The sequence below is a fragment of the Anguilla rostrata genome, chromosome 2 (assembly GCF_018555375.3).
Source record: "Anguilla rostrata isolate EN2019 chromosome 2, ASM1855537v3, whole genome shotgun sequence".
Taxonomy (NCBI): Eukaryota; Metazoa; Chordata; class Actinopteri; order Anguilliformes; family Anguillidae; genus Anguilla; species Anguilla rostrata.
Genome location: NC_057934.1, coordinates 73066477 through 73087424, shown reverse-complemented (window position 1 = coordinate 73087424; position 20948 = coordinate 73066477). Strand labels below are relative to the sequence as shown.

The 20948-nt window shown below is 46.6% G+C and overlaps 1 protein-coding gene across 4 annotated transcripts in view; it reads right to left on the bottom strand.

Moving 5' to 3' along the window:
- LOC135249432 (cytohesin-1) overlaps nt 1-20948 on the bottom strand; it is a 28389-nt gene that overhangs the window by 6910 nt on the left and 531 nt on the right. The window contains exons 1-9 of one of the 4 annotated variants that reach the window (XM_064325076.1): nt 15835-16433; nt 7977-8059; nt 6963-7027; nt 6732-6798; nt 6489-6607; nt 4343-4423; nt 3844-3956; nt 3276-3424; nt 2449-2560 (exon numbers count right to left, since the gene is read on the bottom strand). In XM_064325076.1, coding sequence (XP_064181146.1) covers nt 2449-2560; nt 3276-3424; nt 3844-3956; nt 4343-4423; nt 6489-6607; nt 6732-6798; nt 6963-7027; nt 7977-8059; nt 15835-16042 — 997 coding nt within the window. In that variant the 5' untranslated portion in view covers nt 16043-16433. Of the gene's footprint in view, nt 1-2447; nt 2561-3275; nt 3425-3843; nt 3999-4342; nt 4424-6488; nt 6608-6731; nt 6799-6962; nt 7028-7976; nt 8060-9234; nt 10002-15834; nt 16434-20948 lie in introns of those variants that run through there. The other 3 variants (XM_064325073.1, XM_064325074.1, XM_064325075.1) reach the window with 3 other exon arrangements.

Below are 20948 nucleotides of genomic sequence, written 5' to 3'. Positions count from 1 at the left end.
TACACCAGTCTGTTATCTACTGTGTTAGCTTTCAAAATAACCAGCAAAAACAAAACCTGCAATTCAATTTTGTTTACAATCTACGCATTGCAGATATTTGCCATGAATACGAGTGCGGAGAAAGAAGTGCGGAATTTATCCGCAAATAATGTTGATTAAAAATGTGCACAATTTCGTACTGCAAATGAAAATACATGTAGGCTATAAGGCCAAGACTACTCGCTAAAACTGCCTATTTGGGGACAGCTGGCTATATATGATAGTATTGAGTATCCTATTTTGTGGATTAATTGTATTTATACTCCCCGTTTAGTGATTAAAATTGATTTTTCTAAATCGCATTTATCATTTAATCTCCCTAACACAATGCGAAGAAGCTGTGTGTCCCTTTCCAATTCATTAGTCAGATGTTTGCATGCTTGTTACTCACTGAAAATGAATTAAAACAGTTTGAGATCAATAATTAGTTTAAAGGAAAGTTTTGCGCATCACCAATTTTCAGCTCACCAGTCGCCGCTGGTTTTATTTTGTTTCAATTCGACAGTTTAAGAAAGATGGATAAAGGAGGAAGAAAGTGAGGACAAAAAAGGATGACGACAGATTATTTTTGGGGGTAAAAAAAAAATTCTCAGCATTAATGACACTTGACAAACTTGAAATATTTGTAAAATAATGTAAAAGCTTGCATCAATAGTATACATTCTTTTTAAAACATTATTTTCCTTAATTACAATTTTGTGCACAATACATTAAAGATACAACTGTTTTGAGCTGAGACATTCATTGTACCTTTTTTCACTCACTTCCCACCGGATCTCAGGGTCCACCCACCTCCCAAATCCCAATTTAACCCCTGCTCATACTGTAGTTACTTGCATCAAAGAAGCCAAAGAAGACAAACACTGTTTTAGTGGAGCAGTAGCCTCTTTGGTTAAAATGTTGTGTCCTCTTGACCAAGGGACGGAACGCAGGACCCTAATAGTGTCCCCTTCCCTTCAGGGTGAGAGAAATCAGGACCTTAACATAGTGTCCCCTTCCTTAAGAGTAAAACCAGGGCCTTAACATAGAGCCCCCTTCCCTAAGGAGAAAAACCAGAGCCCTAATATAGTGTCCCCTTCCCTAAAGAGAAAAACCAGAGCTGTAACATAGTGTCCCCTTCCCTAAGGAGAAAAACCAGAGCCCTAACCTAGTGTCCCCTTCCCTAAAGATTAAAACCAGAGCCCTAACATAGTGTCCCCTTCCCTAAGGAGAAAAACCAGAGCCCTAATATAGTGTCCCCTTCCCTAAAGAGAAAAACCAGAGCTGTAACATAGTGTCCCCTTCCCTAAGGAGAAAAACCAGAGCCCTAACCTAGTGTCCCCTTCCCTAAAGATTAAAACCAGAGCCCTAACATAGTGTCCCCTTCCCTAAGGAGTAAAATCAGAGCCCTAACATAGTGTCCCCTTCCCTAAGGAGTAAAATCAGAGCCCTAACATAGTGTCCCCTTCCCTAAGGAGAGATCAGACTGGGTATTAAAGATCATCATTTTAATGTATTTTTCCATGCCAGTCAGGCATTCTGGGAGTCTCAATGGGAATACTGCAGCATCCCAGATGGCGAATAAGCGCACACACCACAGCGACAGACGACCGACTCGCCATCGGTCACAAGCGACATGGAGAGCGGTCCAGCCACGCAGGAAATGCCGCGAAAATGCTGAAGCAGAGCAGAAAACGTGCATGGACAGACCGCCAGTAAATAAAGCCAAACACAGAAAACACTGCAGCAATGCCCTTCAGAATAAAACTACAAATACCAGATAAAGGTCAAAGGTTAAAACAGACAGCCTAGCAGAGCACCAGTGAAGCACCTGAGGGGGCGGAGCTATGGAGGGCGGTACATACCTCCTGAAGAAACAACAACCGCCAAAATCGCAGAAACACAAAAAAAAAACAAAGGGGAAAAAAAGGAATAAAGAAATTAAATCATAAAGAATCTCACTCTGAATGAACAAATTTCAGGGGTCAAAATGAAATTATACAAACAAGTTTGTACAATGAGCCGTAACCCACATGCAAATTCATCATCAAACAAGGAATCTGGAGCATGACTGTTGGACACTTTTTAAACTGGCCACCAGAGGGAGTGACTAGCCAGGGAGACAGCCTACAAGGCTCTACATACCAGGGCTCTACATGGAATACTGAGGTCACCCTCTGGGCCAGCAGTGCTCAGCGTGCACGGGGATGTACTATGTGTGTGTGTGTGTGTGTGTGTGTGTGTGCGTGATTGTGTGAGAGAGAGAGTGTGAGTGTATTTGCACAAGTATTATTGTGTGTATGTGAGTTAGTGTGTGTGTGTGTGTGTGTGTGTGTGTGTGTGTATGTGAGTTAGTGTGAGTGTGTGTGTATGTGAGTTAGTGTGTGTTCTTGCACATGCATGTGTGCTGCTTGCGGGTCCCTCACTCACCCAGTTTAAGGAGCCAGCCTTCACGGTCCGGGTTAAAGAAGGTGTGAGTGAGATCATTCCCATCATCCTCTGGGATCTTGAAAGGCTCGTTCTTTATGCTCTCATACAACTTCTAAAGGAACGAGAGATCTACAGACATCAGCAGAGATACCTGCACAGAGACCAGCACAAAAAGAGATTCACAGAGAGAGGGATCTGAGAGAGATCAGCTCAGAGGGAGATCTGAGAGAGATCAGCACAGAGAGGGATCTGAGAGAGATCAGCTCAAAGGGAGATCTGAGAGAGATCAGCAGAGAGAGATCAGCACAGAGTGGGATCTGAGAGAGATCAGCAGAGAGAGATCAGCACAGAGAGGGATCTGAGAGAGATCAGCTCAAAGGGAGATCTGAGAGAGATCAGCAGAGAGATTAGCACAGAGAGGGATCTGAGAGAGATCAGCTCAGAGGGAGATCTGAGAGAGATCAGCTGAGAGAGATCAGCACAGAGAGAGATCTGAGAGAGAACAGCTCAAAGGGAGATCTGAGGGAGATCAGCAGAAAGAGATCAGCTCAGAGAGGGAGCTGAGAGAGATCAGCTCAGAGTGAGATCTGAGAGAGATCAGCAGAGAGAGAGAGATCTGAGAGAGATCAGCACAGAGAGAGATCTGAGAGAGATCAGCATAGAGAAGGATCTGAGAGAGATCGGCAGAGAGAGGGATCTGAGAGAGATCAGCTGAGAGAGATCAGCACAGAGAGGGATCTGAGAGAGATCAGCTCAGAGGGAGATCTGTGAGAGATCAGCAGAAAGAGATCAGCACAGAGAGGTCTGACTCTCAGGGACACACTGACCCTCAGCAGCTCTTTAGGAAGGTCTCCCCCGTCGTTGATGCCGTGGTTCATGGCGATAAATCGCTCCACAGACGGCTTGTCCTTCACGTTGGGGTTGTGCAGGCTGGTGTTCAGCATGATGACGGCGAATGACAGAACGTAGCAGGTATCTGCAATCAGGAGCACTAGTCAAACCCTGATGAGGACCACCAGTCAAATACTGATCAGGAACACAAGTCAAACCCAAACTAGGGACACTGGGCAAACCCAGATCAGGAACACCAGTCAAATACAGACACACAAGTACACAGACACACAGATACACAGATATGCAGGTACACAGGTACACAGACGCAAAGATACACAGGTATACAGGCACACAAATACACAGACACACAGGTATGCAGGCACACAAGTACACTGGTACACAGACACACAGGTACACACATACACTGGTACACAGGTACACACACACTAGTACACAGACACACAGGTACACACACACTGGTACACAGATGCACAGGTACATACATACACTGGTACACAGGTACACACACACTTGTACACAGATACACAGGTACAGATGCACCTGTAGACTGGAAGACCCCAGGATTGCACTGGCAGTATCTCTGGGCAAAAGCTTCCATCATGCGGTCGATCTTCTGCGCCTCCCCCGGTAACCGGAAACTCCACAGGAACTGCCTGCAAAACCAGCCAATAAGCTGCAAGAATGGCAGGAACTGCCTGCAAAACCAGCCAATGAGCCGCAAGAGTCACAGAAACTGCCTGAAAAACCAGCCAATGAGCCACAAGAATCACAGAAACAGCCTGCAAAACCAGCCAATGAGCCGCAAGAATCAAAGGAACTGCCTGCAAAACCAGCCAATGAGCCGCAAGAATCACAGGAACTGCCTGCAAAACCAGCCAATAAGCCGCAAGAATTACAGGAACTGCCTGCAAAACCAGCCAATGAGCTGCAAAATCACAGAAACTGTCTGTAAAACCAGCCGATGAGCCACGAGAATCACAGGAACTGCCTGAAAAATCAGCCAATAAGCCGCAAGGAGGGGTGGGGGGTGGTTACTTACCTGAGGGCCTGGACCAGGTTCAGGTCTGTGAACTCATGGAGATCCACGAACACATGCAGGACCTGGATGTTAAAGTCATCCCTGAAACACAGTTAACATTTACCACCATTACACTACACAGGCGCCCGGTTAGCTAATTACAGTATGAAGTCACCAAGTAGACAACTGAATTCAATTATGACATCACTTGTCAGACAGTAGATAAGTGAGACAATTTAGATAATCTAGTCTTCATAAACGGGAGGTGCAGTGGGTAGCATGTTCTCCCTGTGTCCACGTGGGTTTCCTTCGGGTACTCTGGTTTCCTCCAAAGACATGTAGGTAGACTAATTGGAGACTCTAAATTGCCAGTAGGTATGAGTGTGTGAGTGAATGGTGTGTGTGCCATGCGACAGATTGGCAGCCTGTCCAGGGTGTATTCCTGCCTCTCGCCCAATGTACACTGGGATAGGCTCCAGCACCCCCCACGACCCTGCTCAGGATAAGCGGGTATAGATAATGGATGGATAGATGGATGGATGGATAGTCCTCATAAACACACATTCTGATACTCACTAGTGTAAGCCTGTAGTCCTCATAAACACACATTCTACAGCTCACTAGTACAAGCCTGTAGTCCTCATAAACACACATTCTAATGCTCACTAGTGCAAGCCTGTAGTCCTCATAAACACACATTCTAATGCTCACTAGTGTAAGCCTGTAGTCCTCATAAACACACATTCTGATGCTCACTAGTAGTGTAAGCCTGTAGTCCTCATAAACACACATTCTGATGCTCACTAGTAGTGTAAGCCTGTAGTCCTCATAAACACACATTCTGATGCTCACTAGTAGTGTAAGCCTGTAGTCCTCATAAACACACATTCTGATGCTCACTAGTGTAAGCCTGTAGTCCTCATAAACACACATTCTGATACTCATTAGTGTAAGCCTGTAGTCCTCATAAACACACAATCTGATGCTCACTAGGGTAAGCCTGTAGTCCTCTCTGACATTCATGTGGGTCCATCACAGTGGCTCAGTAAAAATTGAACATGTGAATTGGGGGCAAGTCCATAATTTTACGCATTAACCCACATAGGAGAGCTTTTTATAACCTGGCCCCTGAACAGGGCTATTGGCTACATGCCCATCACTAGGCAACAGCGTGATGATGGGATTGAGGACCCATGACGATGAACTAGGGGTCAACCCCGCCACCCTCTCAAATGAGTTCTGTCAGGCCCAGGAGAAGAACATTACATTACAGGCATTTACCAGACACTCTTATCCAGAGCGACTTACACACTTACACTTTTTGCATTGCACACATTTATACAGCTGGATATATGCTAAAGCAATGCAGGTTAAGTATCTTGCTCAAGGGTACAACAGCAGTGTCCAACCTGGGAATCGAACCTGAAACCTTTAGGTTATGAGACCAGCTCCTTACCCATTATACTACACAGCCTTCCTTATGTTCTTATGTTATGAATCTTTTATTTTTTTTTAATTTCTCACTTTTTCCAAGCCTAATATTAACAGGTGTTCTAGCAGAGACTGTGCAGATACACTAGCACACAGGTGAGCAGACTGTGCAGGTACAGCAGCACACAGGTGAGCAGACTGTGCAGGTACAGCAGCACACAGGTGAGCAGACTGTGCAGGTACAGCAGCACACAGGTGAGCAGACTGTGCAGGTACAGCAGCACACAGGTTAGCAGACTGTGCAGGTACAGCAGCACACAGGTGAGCAGACTGTGCAGGTACAGCAGCACACAGGTGAGCAGACTGTGCAGGTACAGCAGCACACAGGTGAGCAGAGACTGTTCAGGTACACTAGCACACAGGTGAGCAGACTGTGCAGGTACAGCAGCACACAGGTGAGCAGACTGTGCAGATACACTAGCACACAGGTTAGCAGACTGTGAAGGTACAGCAGCACACAGGTGAGCAGACTGTGCAGGTACACTAGCACACAGGTGAGCAGGCTGCAGGTACAGCAGCACACAGGTGAGCAGACTGTGCAGGTACAGCAGCACACAGGTGAGCAGACTGTACAGGTACAGCAGCACACAGGTGAGCAGGCTGCAGGTACAGCAGCACACAGGTGAGCAGACTGTGCAGGTACAGAAGCACACAGGAAGTGCAGGAGCGCTCTCACCTCTCCCCCAGGTAATCTCCAATAGCAGTCTTGTTAAGCCCCTCCCCTTTGTAGAGGAACTGGGCAATGTCTTCACAGGTGTTCTTCAGCAGGTCATTCTCAATCAGGAACTGGATCCCCTGACCAATCAGCACACAGAGACACAGTCAGAGACCAACCGGCACAGTATCCAATCAGCTTGCAGAGCTCAGTGTGATCAGTCAGTGAAACAGCAGTCAGTGTGATGGCAAAGGTGGGGCATACCTTTTTAGGATCCATGTTGAATTTCTTGCGGCCCATGGCCACATGTTTATTCCTCTGCATGTTTTTCCTGCAACAAAAATACATTTTATTGATGTGCCCCTCAATTATGGACGACATGATCTGACAGAGAGAGCTCAAAAAAGACACAAGCAGAAACCATTCACACACACACACACACACACTCACACACACACACACACACACACACACAGGCAGTGTACTGCAGTGTACCTCTCTTCTGTGGAGCCCAGGTTCTCGATCTCATTGGTCACCTCTGCTATCTCATCCTTTAGGTGCTGGGGAGGGGGGCAGAGGGGGGAGGGGTGTGTTTAAATGAGCAGGTACGTGTGAAGTACCACCATATTCTGGTGCTGCCCTGACCTCCCACCCCTGGGAGGCTCTGGAGTATTCAGGTGCTGCCCTGACCTCCCACCCCTGGGAGGCGCTGGAGTATTCAGGTGCTGCCCTGACCTCCCACCCCTGGAGCGCGCAATGAATCTGAGCTCACAAAGATGCCATATCTGTGGAATTGTAGGGGAGGGGTCAGGGAGAGGGGGTTTAGACTAACCATGAGAGAGAGGATGAGAAACAATGAGAGCAGGGAGATGGAGAATAAGGGGGGGGGGGGGGAAGAGAGAGAGAGAGAAAGAGAAGAAAAGAGGAAATGAGACTGAGAATGACAGAGGGAGAGGGAGCAGCGAGAGGAAGAGGGAGAGTAAGTGTGAGAGAAAAGGATAGAGAGAGAGGGAGAGATGCAGAGAGAGGAATAGAGGAAGAGTGACAAATCCTCCAAAAGATCAATGCACAGAGTGTAGTATATGTGTGTGTATGTGTGTGCGTGAATGTGTGTGTGCGTGTGCGTGTGTGTGTGCATGCGTTTGTGTGTGTGTGTGTGTGCTTGCCAGGGGGTGGGGCATCAAATTCACAAAGAGACAACAGAGGCCATGTGCTGTACCTGTATGTCCAGCAGATAGACAGACAGACAGACAGAGGGACGGTACTGTACCTGTTTGTCATGCAGACAGACAGACAGACAGAGGGACGGTACTGTACCTGTTTGTCATGCAGACAGACAGACAGACAGACAGACAGACAGAGGGAGGGTACTGTACCTGTTTGTCATGCAGACAGACAGACAGAGGGAGGGTACTGTACCTGTTTGTCATGCAGACAGACAGAGGGAGGGTACTGTACCTTTTTGCCATGCAGACAGACAGACAGACAGACAGAGGGAGGGTACTGTACCTGTATCTCCTGCAGCAGCTCTCGTTTGCGTTTTTGGATGTTCTCCAGGTCCTGCTGCTCCTCTGGAGTGAGGGCATCAGGGACTGGGGGAAGTGGGAGGGGGGGGGGAGGTGGGGGCACATCAGTCAAACCACTAACTCCATCTCCATGGCTACAGTCACACAGCTCACTCCATCTCCATGGCTACAGTCACACAGCTTGCTCCATCTCTACCACTACAGTCACACAGCTCACTCCATCTCCATGACTACAGTCACACAGCTCACTCCATCACTATGACTACAGTCACACAGCTCACTCCATCTCTACCACTACAGTCACACAGCTCACTCCATCTCCATGACTACAGTCACAAAGCTCACTCCATCTCTATGCCTACAGTCACACAGCTCACTCCATCTCTATGACTACAGTCACACAGCTCACTCCATCTCCATGACTACAGTCACACAGCTCACTCCATCACTATGACTACAGTCACACAGCTCACTCCATCTCTACCACTACAGTCACACAGCTCACTCCATCTCCATGACTACAGTCACACAGCTCACTCTATCTCCATGGCTACAGTCACACAGCTCACTCCATCTCTACCACTACAGTCACACAGCTCACTCCATCTCCATGGCTACAGTCACACAGCTCACTCCATTTCTATGCCTACAGTCACACAGCTCACTCCATCTCTACCACTACAGTCACAAAGCTCACTCCATCTCTATGCCTACAGTCACACAGCTCACTCCATCTCTACCACTACAGTCACACAGCTCACTCCATCTCTATGCTTACAGTCACACAGCTCACTCCATCTCTATGCTTATAGTCACACAGCTCACTCCATCTCTACCACTACAGTCACACAGCTCACTCCATCTCTATGACTACAGTCACACAGCTCACTCCATCTCTATGACTACAGTCACACAGCTCACTCCATCTCTACCACTACAGTCACACAGCTCACTCCATCTCCATGACTACAGTCACACAGCTCACTCCATCACTATGCTTACAGTCACACAGCTCACTCCATCTCCATGACTACAGTAACACAGCTCACTCCATCACTATGACTACAGTCACACAGCTCACTCCATCACTATGACTACAGTCACACAGCTCACTCCATCTCCATGACTACAGTAACACAGCTCACTCCATCACTATGACTACAGTCACACAGCTCACTCCATCTCCATGACTACAGTCACACAGCTCACTCCATCACTATGCCTACAGTCACACAGCTCACTCCATCTCTTTAAATGTGTGGGAGCTGATCCTAGTCCCTGGTTTAAATGTGCTGCAGCCGATCCTAGTCCCTGGTATAAATGTGCTGGAGCTGATCCTAGCACTAGTGTAATGTATGGAGAGGACAGCCACATGTACAGGCTTCTGCTCTAGCCCTGATAACAAGGGGTAATTACAGAGAAAACCCTGTATTAGACAGCAGGCCTAATCAGCACAGAGACACAGAGTGCAGCTCAGCTTTATCAACACAGATCACCCGTTACAGCTTCTCTCACTGTTCCACACTCATTTCCCCTGAATACTGATAACACGCATGCACACACACACCCACACACATGCACACACACATACACACCCATACACATGCACATAACACACACATACACACCCACATGCTCACATACACGCACACACACGCATATACATACCCATAAACACCCACACACATACACACGCACGCACACACACACACCCATACACATGCACACACATGCACACACACGCACACACACACACACACGCGTACACACACACATACACACGCGCGTACACACACTCACATCCAAAGCACAAAGGGACTGAAGAGTCCCAAGTAAAAGACTTGCATAGCTGTACATGCTCCTGACACCTTTTTGGTTTGCAATCAAATTTGCAATCAAACATCCCAAAACTGTCCAATGTCATCCATTCTTCCCCAGGACCACTCTGACCATCCAGTGTAATCTGCATTCAGCCCCTGAACACAAGCGCGATGCTGAAAGTACTGAAACCGAAGCCACACTAGTCCCCCTCCAGCAGCCCCCAGACACAGAGACAGCCCCCCCCCCGCCATCTGAGCACCAAGCAAACACAACCAACATACTCTCTACGAGAGCTCCTACCAGAAGCCCTTCCCCACAGGCCTCAGCGTCTGGTCACTTACACCTTCTGAGTCTCGCCGTGGATCTCAGAGTCTCTCTGTCCGTCTGTCTGTCCGTCCGTCCGTACAGAGAGCAGGACAGGGTCAGCTCGCCCGAGTGGTCGCCAGTGATCGCAGGGACTCCATCAGTGACATGCACAACCGCTCCAGGGCAAGAGCAAGAGAGCGAGAGCGAGAGAGAGAGAGAGAGAGAGAGGGAGAGAAGGAGGGAGGAAGGAAGGAAGGAAGGAGGAGGGATGAAGTGAGGGGGAGGGACAGACAGAGAAAGAACGAGAGCCCAGTTGATACGTACAGTATAGCGCACAGTGATCACTGTGTAGCCTGCTTATCCAAATGCTCTGGAGAAACTCCCTCTCCTCTGTCTATCAACTGTCACTGCTATGCACTGAGGCGCCACCTAATGGCAGGTGTGCCAGCCCACTCTCACATAAAAGCTCACACCACCAAAACAGCCACCACCACTCAGAAGTGTGCAATCTGACATACATACGCTCTCTCCGTCCCCACCACCACACACGTGTGCATTTTACAAATCCGTGAGATTCTCTGTCCCCCCCACACACACATACACACTTCTCTCACACACAAGCACTCAAACCTTCCTGCTCTAAAATAAAGTGCATACAACATGCATTCTACTCATTACCAATGAGTAGAATCATCACCAGTCATTACCAATGAGCACTAATGCTAACGGCAGAGTCTTCACCAGTCATTTCCAATGAGCGCTAATGCTAATGGCAGAGTCTTCACCAGTCATTTCCAATGTGCGCTAATGCTAATGGCAGAGTCTTCACCATTCATTTCCAATGAGCGCTAATGCTAATGGCAGAGTCTTCACCATTCATTACCAATGAGCGCTAATGCTAATGGCAGAGTCTTCACCATTCATTACCAATGAGCGCTAATGCTAATGGCAGAGTCTTCACCATTCATTCCCAATGAGCGCTAATGCTAACGGCAGAGTCTTCACCATTCATTACCAATGAGCGCTAATGCTAATGGCAGAGTCTTCACCATTCATTCCCAATGAGCGCTAATGCTAATGGCAGAGTCTTCACCATTCATTCCCAATGAGCGCTAATGCTAATGGCAGAGTCTTCACCATTCATTCCCGATGAGCGCTAATGCTAATGGCAGAGTCTTCACCATTCATTACCAATGAGCGCTAATGCTAATGGCAGAGTCTTCAGCATTCATTCCCAATGAGTGCTAATGCTAATGGCAGAGTCTTCACCATTCATTTCCAATGAGTGCTAATGCTAACGGCAGAGTCTTCACCATTCATTACCAATGAGCGCTAATGCTAATGGCAGAGTCTTCACCATTCATTTCCAATGAGCGCTAATGCTAATGGCAGAGTCTTCACCATTCATTACCAATGAGCGCTAATGCTAATGGCATCGTCTTCACCATTCATTACCAATGAGCTCTAATGCTAATGGCAGAGTTTACACCATTCATTACCAATGAGCTCTAATGCTAACGGCAGAGTCTTCACCATTCATTACCAATGAGCGCTAATGCTAGTGGCAGAGTCTTCACCATTCATTTCCAATGAGCGCTAATGCTAACGGCAGAGTCTTCACCATTCATTACCAATGAGCTCTAATGCTAACGGCAGAGTCTTCACCATTCATTACCAATGAGCGCTAATGCTAATGGCAGAGTCTTCACCATTCATTTCCAATGAGCGCTAATGCTAATGGCAGAGTCTTCACCATTCATTACCAATGAGCGCTAATGCTAATGGCATTGTCTTCACCATTCATTACCAATGAGCTCTAATGCTAATGGCAGAGTTTACACCATTCATTACCAATGAGCTCTAATGCTAACGGCAGAGTCTTCACCATTCATTACCAATGAGCGCTAATGCTAGTGGCAGAGTTTACACCATTCATTACCAATGAGCACTAATGCTAACGGCAGTCTGCGCTACTCACTACCAATGAGCTCTAATGCTAACGGCAGAGTCTTCACCATTCATTTCCAATGAGCGCTAATGCTAATGGCAGAGTCTTCACCATTCATTACCAATGAGCGCTAATGCTAATGGCATTGTCTTCACCATTCATTACCAATGAGCTCTAATGCTAATGGCAGAGTTTACACCATTCATTACCAATGAGCTCTAATGCTAACGGCAGAGTCTTCACCATTCATTACCAATGAGCGCTAATGCTAATGGCAGAGTTTACACCATTCATTACCAATGAGCACTAATGCTAACGGCAGTCTGCGCTACTCACTACCAATGAGAAAGGCTGTGTGTTTGTCACAGAAAATACTGGCTAAAATCATGCAGCAGACAAGGCAACATTTTCACAGAAAACTGAAAAAGCAGCAGAAATCACAACATTAAAAAAAGACATTAATTTAATAAAGTAATAGATCTCATGTACAGCAGTGTTGTCAGCGATAAAAGGCGCTCCATCAAAGACTCAAAACCTTGCAATACAACATGTACCAAACTAAAACTTTAAAGAAAACAAACACATGGTAACTGTTCTATTATTTTAAGGGAACAATTTGAAATAACATGCATGACCGTACTGCAACAGCAACAAGCGTTGAAAGTTTTAAATAATAATAATAATAATAATTTATTTATTTATGACCACAAGCGAGCACAATGGTGAAATGGGGAGGGACAGTCGGTAAGTGGCTTTGCCCGTTCAGCTTCAGCTCACCAGTTTTTCCAGCTTACGGCTGAAAACGGTATATAATTATAGAAAATAATCAAGTCTGTATTGTCTGGGAAACAACGCTCAGATAAACACACGGACTGTTTGTATGAAGACATGAAAAATGAATGATGCAGCTTCAACCTTAAGAGAACATGTAAATATTTGCACTTATTGAGTGTTAACTGACATCTGAAATCTATTCAGAAAAATAATTAGGCAAAAAATGTTTATATTTTTTTTAAGTCAAAGGACATCAAATGGTTCTGCTGGTATGCCAGTTCACTCACACATCCAAGCTGTATACAGAGTGATTATGGCGACATCTACTGGCCATATTCGGTACTGAAACAAAGAGAAACAGCCGGCCTTCACCTGAATGAATCGCACACAGAAGGTAAAATAAACCTTCCGACAGCAGCCATGTGCGAATGATAATCCCACAAGACCAGGTGCTGTGTGTGTGTGTGTGTGTGTGTGTGTGAGTGTGTGTGTGTGTGTGTGTGTGTGTGTGTGTGTGAGTGAGTGTGAGTGTGTGTCTGTGTGTGTGAGTGTGAGTGTGAGTGTGTGTCTGTGTGTGTGAGTGTGAATGTGTGTATCTGTGTGTGTGTGTGTGTGAGTGTGAGTGTGTACCATGAGCATGCCTGTGTGTGTGTGTGTGTGTGTGTGTGTGTGTGTGTATGTGAGAGTGTGTGTGGGGGAAGAAGCATACACATTTGTACACATACACACTGTACAGAACACAGAAGCATAACATACTGTACAGGATACATGATGTCTACACACACACGCACATGCACACATACACACACACACAGGCATGCTCATGGTACGTACACGCACACAAACACACACACACACACATTTTAATTCTTTATTTAGGTCCACATTTATAAAATACATCATAAGGGCCCAAATATATTTCAGTTGCTGTCTGATATCCTTCTGTCTGATGTCTGATGGCCTTGACTGGCAGAAAGCATGCCAGTAGGGATAACAAAATGCAGGTTAGACACACACACACACACACATACCACACAAACATGCACACACACACACACACAAACATGCACACACACACACACACAAACATGCACACACACACACACAAACATGCACACATGCACACACACACACACACACACACACACACACAGGCATGCTCATGGTACACACAGACACACACACCCACACACACGCACAGGCACACACACACACACACACACACACACACACAGGCATGCTCATGGTACATACACACACACACAGACACAGACACACACACACAGGCATGCCCATGGTACACACAGACACACACACACACACATACACACGCACACATACACACACACACGCGCGCAAATACAGGTATGCTCATGGTACACACACACGCACACACATGCACACATACACACAGGCATGCTCATGGTACACACACACACACACACATGCTCATGGTACACACACACACACGCACATGCACACATACACACACAAAGCAGGACAGTGTTACTCACAGCTTTAAGTGAAAACACAAACAGCAGGTTATTATTCAGAGTGGAATCAGAGCAGGCCTGAGAACACAGAGCAGCTTGAACCCCCCTTCCTCCCACCCACCCACCCACCCTGAGAACACACAGCACTCTGCCCCCCCCCCCCCCCAGCACTTTCCTGCTGACATTTCTGACACCACGGTGACATTTATTTAATTTTATATCGTCAGGACAACGGCAAAGCTCTGTCCAGCGGGGGCAGTTAGATGACGTGACGGCCCCGTTCCCACACACGAGGGGTTGGGGGAAGGGGGGGGGGGACTGGTGCAAACTCAGCCTGCTGCTGCACTAGTACCCACAGGCACAGGTGGAAAATCAGGTTCAGACAGTAAAAGCCTGCCCCAGGATTCTGTTCCAATCACATGGATTTGGTAATTAGCACAATTCTTCAGCCAGGAGGAAGAAGTTATTACATCATATTTTACATCACATTTTATTTGTCAGACACTTTCATCCAAAGTGATGTACAATAAGTGTATGTGGAAGGTCATTGGAACAACTGAAAATCATAGGTCCGATAAGGTACAATACCCATAAAGTATCAGTTATCCATAGCCATGAATATCAAGTCTAGTTCACGCAGTAATCACGACTGGTAGCTGAAAGCAACAGTGTCCTAGAACACACTACCGTGTCCGAACCAACCACACTACCATGCCCCAACGATACAACCGCACTACCATGTTCCAACCATACAACCACACTACCATGTCCCAACCAGACAACTATGTTCCAACCATACAACCACACTACCATGTCCCAACCATACAACCACACTACCATGTCCCAACCATACAACCACACTACCATGTCCCAACCATACAACCACACTACCATGTCCCAACCATACAACCACACTACCATGTCCCAACCAGACAACCACACTACCATGTCCCAACCAGACAACCACACTACCATGTCCCAACCAACCACACTACTGTGTCCCAAACATACAACCGCACTACCACGTCCCAACCATACAACCACACTACCATGTCCCAACCATACAACTGCACTACCATGTCCCAACCATACAACTGCACTACCATGTCCTAACCAACCACACTACCATGTCCCAACCATACAACCACACTACCATGTCCCAACCATACAACCGCACAATGATGTCCCAACCATACAACCGCACTACAATGTCACAACCAGACAACCACACTACAATGTCACCACCAGACAACCACACTACCATGTCCCAACCAACCACACTACCATGTCCCAACCAAACAACCACTAACCATAATACCATGCTCCATGTTCCCTCATAAAGGGAAAGATAACTAGAACAAATTGCAGTAACTGGCAATCAGAATAAGAAATCATCTTTTCTTTACAAAATCTTTAGCATCTCCAAAATACAGCAGTCAGTGAAGCTCAAAGCCGTAGCAGGCAGACCAGGTGAGAGTGGAGAGATTTGGGGGACCCACCTGGGGGTGCGGGGTGCACTGTCGGACACAGGAATGCCTGGAAACTGGAGGCGCAAAGTTCACTCACTGTCCCCATGGCAACCACCCAGCGAAAAATCCACTTACTGACTGGAGTGTATGTGTGAATGTAAGAGAGAGAGAGAGAGAGAGAGAGGGAGAGAGTGTGTTCTGTATGATAGTATGTGCTTGTATGAATGAGAGAGAGCATGTGATTATTTGAGTACAAGTGAAAGTGTGTGTGAGACAGAACATATGCAGTGTGTGTGAGAGTGCGTGTGTGTGTGGGAGTGTGAGAGAGCGTGTATGTGTGTGTGTGTGTGTGTGTGTGTCTAAGTCTGTAAGAGAGAGCGTGTGTGTGGTGTGAATGAGAGTGTGTGTGTATGTACGTGTGTGTGTGTGTGAGTCTGAGAGGGTGTGTGTGTGTGGTGTGAGTGGGAGTGTGTGTGTATGCAAGTGTGTGTGTGTGTGAGTCTGTGAGAGAGAGAGTGTGTGTGTGTGTGTGAGTCTGTGAGAGAGTGTGTGTATGTACGTGTGTGTGTGTGAGTCTGTGAGAGAGAGCGTGTGTGTGGTGTGAGTGTGTGTATGTACGTGTGTGCGTGTGTTAGTCTGTGAGAGAGTGTGTGTGTGTGTGAGTCTGTGAGAGAGTGTGTGTATGTACGTGTGTGCGTGTGTTAGTCTGTGAGAGAGTGTGTGTGTGTGTGTGGTATGAGTAAGCAGAATCCCAGAGATTTGTTTCAAATGCGTCAAATAATTCCAAATAATCTCATCTTTCTCTTACGCAGGTCTGTCCTCTACCTCCATCCCTCACTCTCTGAGGTTTCCCTTTCACTCCCACCCTCTCCCTCTCCCTCTCTCACTCTATATCTCCCTCTCTCTCTCCCTTCCTATCTCACTCTATCCCTCCCTCTCTCTATCCCTCTCTTCCTTCCTATCTCTCTCTCTCCCTCCCCTTTCTTTCTACCTTTGCTCTATGCAGTGGCTATGAGATACTTACACCCAGATGATTTACAAACACACACACACATACACTTTCTATCTCCCCCTCTCACACAGAAACACAAACACATACATACAATCTGTCTCTCTTTCACACACACACACACACACACACACACACATATACTCTCTCTTTCATATCCACACAGAGACTCAATTCAATTTTTCAATTTAAGTTGCTTTATTGGCATGAAATACAAACATACGTATTGCCAAAGCATACATATATAATATGTAAAATAATAATAATATTAAAATAATAATGGTAAATGTAACAATATATACAAATAACAGCATTGACAGCAACAGAAGTAAATCAATAAATATGTACATGTTTATATGGGGTATCTCTCTCTCTCTCTCTCTCTCTCTCACACACACACACACACACATTCTCTTTCTCTCTTTCTCTCTCTCTTTCACACACACACACATTCTCTCTCTTTCTCTCTCTCTCTCTCTCTCACACACACACACACACACTCTCTCTCACACACACACATACTCTCACTTTCACATACACACACAGACTCACTCTCTCTCTCTCTCACACTCTCACACACACACATTATCTCTCTCTCACACACACACACACACACACACACACACACACATACTCTCTCTTTCATATCCACACAGAGACTCTCTCTCTCACTCTCTCACACACACACACACACACACACACACACAGTAATGTAGGCTGCGGTTGGGTCCTTTGCATGGTGATACACCAGTAAATGAGGTGTCGGCTGATTAACATCGCCTTCAGCACACAGTGAGCTCTCCTTGCTCCTTCCACAGGCCACAATGGAGCCTTTCTTTAAAACTCTCATTTACATGGACATTCATGCTCATGTATAAATGACTCTTTCAGCATTAAACAGCAGTTACCCCCCCCCCCCCCCTCCTCCCGGGACCTGCCTGTGGGAGACTGGGCCCTTCACTCAGGCAGAATAAGCCCTGTGCCTCCCCTCCTCCTCCCCCCCCCCCTCCTCCGGGACCTGCCTGTGCTTCACCAGCTCATAACTCCCCAGCGCCAGCACACCTTCTCTTATCCTTTTATATTCTAATGGCCAGTAATTACCCTCCTAATAACTGTCAACAGTTGCTGCAGAATGTGCCGAGTCAGGGCCTTGGCACGCTAGCAAAGTGGCTGGGGCATGATGGGACAGCCAGGCTCATCAAGAGGAGTCCGCAAAATTCCACATCCACACAGAATCAGTCAAGCTGCGTGTGGTGCTGCAGCGTTCTCAAAGGCAGGCACAGCCGTAGCTGCTGTAAGTACAGCGGCAGTCTTGTCCTGCTTCTTCAGAAATAATACACTCCTCTCACAGCTTCAGACAGAACGTACAGCGAGCTCCACAATACACTCCTCTCACAGCTTCAGACAGAACATACAGCAAGCTCCACAATGCACTCCTCTCACAGCTTCAGACTGAACGTACAGCGAGCTCCACAATACACTCCTCTCACAGCTTCAGATTGAACGTACAGCGAGCTCCACAATACACTCCTCTCACAGCTTCAGACAGAACATACAGCGAGCTCCACAATACACTCCTCTCACAGCTTCAGACTGAACATACAGCAAGCTCCACAATACACTCCTCTCACAGCTTCAGACAGAACATACAGCGAGCTCCACAATACACTCCTCTCACAGCTTCAGACAGAACATACAGCAAGCTCCACAATGCACTCCTCTCACAGCTTCAGACAGAACATACAGCAAGCTCCACAATACACTCCTCTCACAGCTTCAGACAGAACATACAGCAAGCTCCACAATGCACTCCTCTCACAGCTTCAGACAGAACGTACAGCGAGCTCCACAATACACTCCTCTCACAGCTTCAGACAGAACATACAGCAAGCTCCACAATGCACTCCTCTCACAGCTTCAGACTGAACGTACAGCGAGCTCCACAATACACTCCTCTCACAGCTTCAGACAGAACGTACAGCGAGCTCCACAATACACTCCTCTCACAGCTTCAGACAGAACATACAGCGAGCTCCACAATACACTCCTCTCACAGCTTCAGACAGAACATACAGCAAGCTCCACAATACACTCCTCTCACAGCTTCAGACAGAACATACAGCGAGCTCCACAATACACTCCTCTCACAGCTTCAGACAGAACATACAGCAAGCTCCACAATGCACTCCTTCACAGCTTCAGACAACTACAGCAGCTCCACAATCACTCCTCTCACACTCAGACAGAACATACAGCAAGCTCCACAATGCACTCCTCTCACAGCTTCAGACAGAACATACAGCGAGCTCCACAATACACTCCTCTCACAGCTTCAGACAGAACATACAGCAAGCTCCACAATACACTCCTCTCACAGCTTCAGACTGAACGTACAGCAAGCTCCACAATACACTCCTCTCACACAGCACCATCACTCTCATTCAGACAGAACATACAGCAGCTCACAATACACTCCTCTCACAGCTTCAGACAGAACATACAGCAAGCTCCACAATACACTCCTCTCACAGCTTCAGACTGAACGTACAGCAAGCTCCACAATACACTCCTCTCACAGCTTCAGACTGAACATACAGTGAGCTCCACACTGTTCAGCACAAACACATAATTTCTCTTCGTTTGGCTCTGCACTCCACAACTTCAGATTTGTAATCGAAGTATTGAACGTGACTACTTTCATTCAGAAAGCATTGATATGTCCCAAACATTATGGCGCCGTAAAATGTGGGGGATATGTATGAAAACTACAGTAATTTCTTGTGAAATCAAAATGTAAAAGCAGAGAATCTGACCTTTAACCACATTCTGTTCATTTGATTACAAACCTAAAACTGTCGAGTGCACAGGCAAATCAAGAAAAAACATGATGGAGGGCACTGTATGAGATTCACACTGTACACATCACTTTTATACGGTAAATATGAGCTTCATACGCAAACAAGCGCTGCCACTGCTAGCTCTGTCTCTCACTTTCAGAAAGCTCTCTCTCTGTTAAAGATCTTTATGATAAAGTAGGTGATGTGGATCGAGATAGTCGTGACCACTCCAGGTCATCCAACAAGAATGCAGACACAGGTGTCCAAGTGCCACTCTTTATTCTCTCCTAATATACACGCATGCACAGAGATAATAAAGAACACGGTTCAGAGCACCGCTAAAACATCTCGTCCTTAACAGAAACAAACTTAACTAGGGCGGGCTTTTAACTGTATGCCAATCATGTCTCTTATTGGCCAATAGAAAAACAACAGGAAAAGAAAATGTCTCTACACTGAGTCTGGCCTTTTTAACACTCTCTGTCTCTCACACACACACTCTTTCTCTCTCCCTCTCACTCTTTCTCTCTCTCTCTCTCTCTCTCTCACACACACACACACACTGCCTGTTCATAAATTTATGAGATTCACACTCCTGCTCCATTCTTGGGTCTAGCAAAGCCTGGGTTTTTCATGAGCTGAGATCGCCCCCTAGTGGTCACCCCAAGACACTGCAGTAAACCTCCCTCTCGGGTAAGAGGTTCCCTGTGTGCAGCTTCTCATTCCCAATGACCTCCCAGCCAGTACTCTTCAGCTGATTTCAGACAGCTTTAAGCTTTAAGACAGCAGTGCTGTCAACTGAATTCATGACCACAGTAGGCTCTCCTGTTGCCTTGTTAATTTTGTCAATGACAAAAAAACATATGTTTCTGTGCTTGTTCTGTTTGTTTCAAAACTCTAAATTAAACAGTACAACAAAGTCATCAAGCAAAGATAGTGTTTATAAACTGTCCACTCTTTTAAATACAGCTTTAACGATAAATCAGAGTCCGAAGCCATGCTACGCGGTGATGTTAAATAATTAGACGTTTGGCGAGCCCGTTTTCTACCTGGCGTCGATTCCGCCGTTATAGTTCTGAACTGTGTGCGTTCAGGAAACTTCGAGGCTGCGCGTCAAAAAACCACCAGTACCAGGGAGAGAGGGGGTGCACGCGAATAAACACGTAGCTACAAATCTCCGATCCCACGTGGCATAACTTTTTTTGGAAGCGCTCCCTCCCACACATCACCTGTTCCAGCAAACCCCGGCATATTAACTCGCGAAGCAGCCATCAGTCATCCACCATCGCACGCGGGAC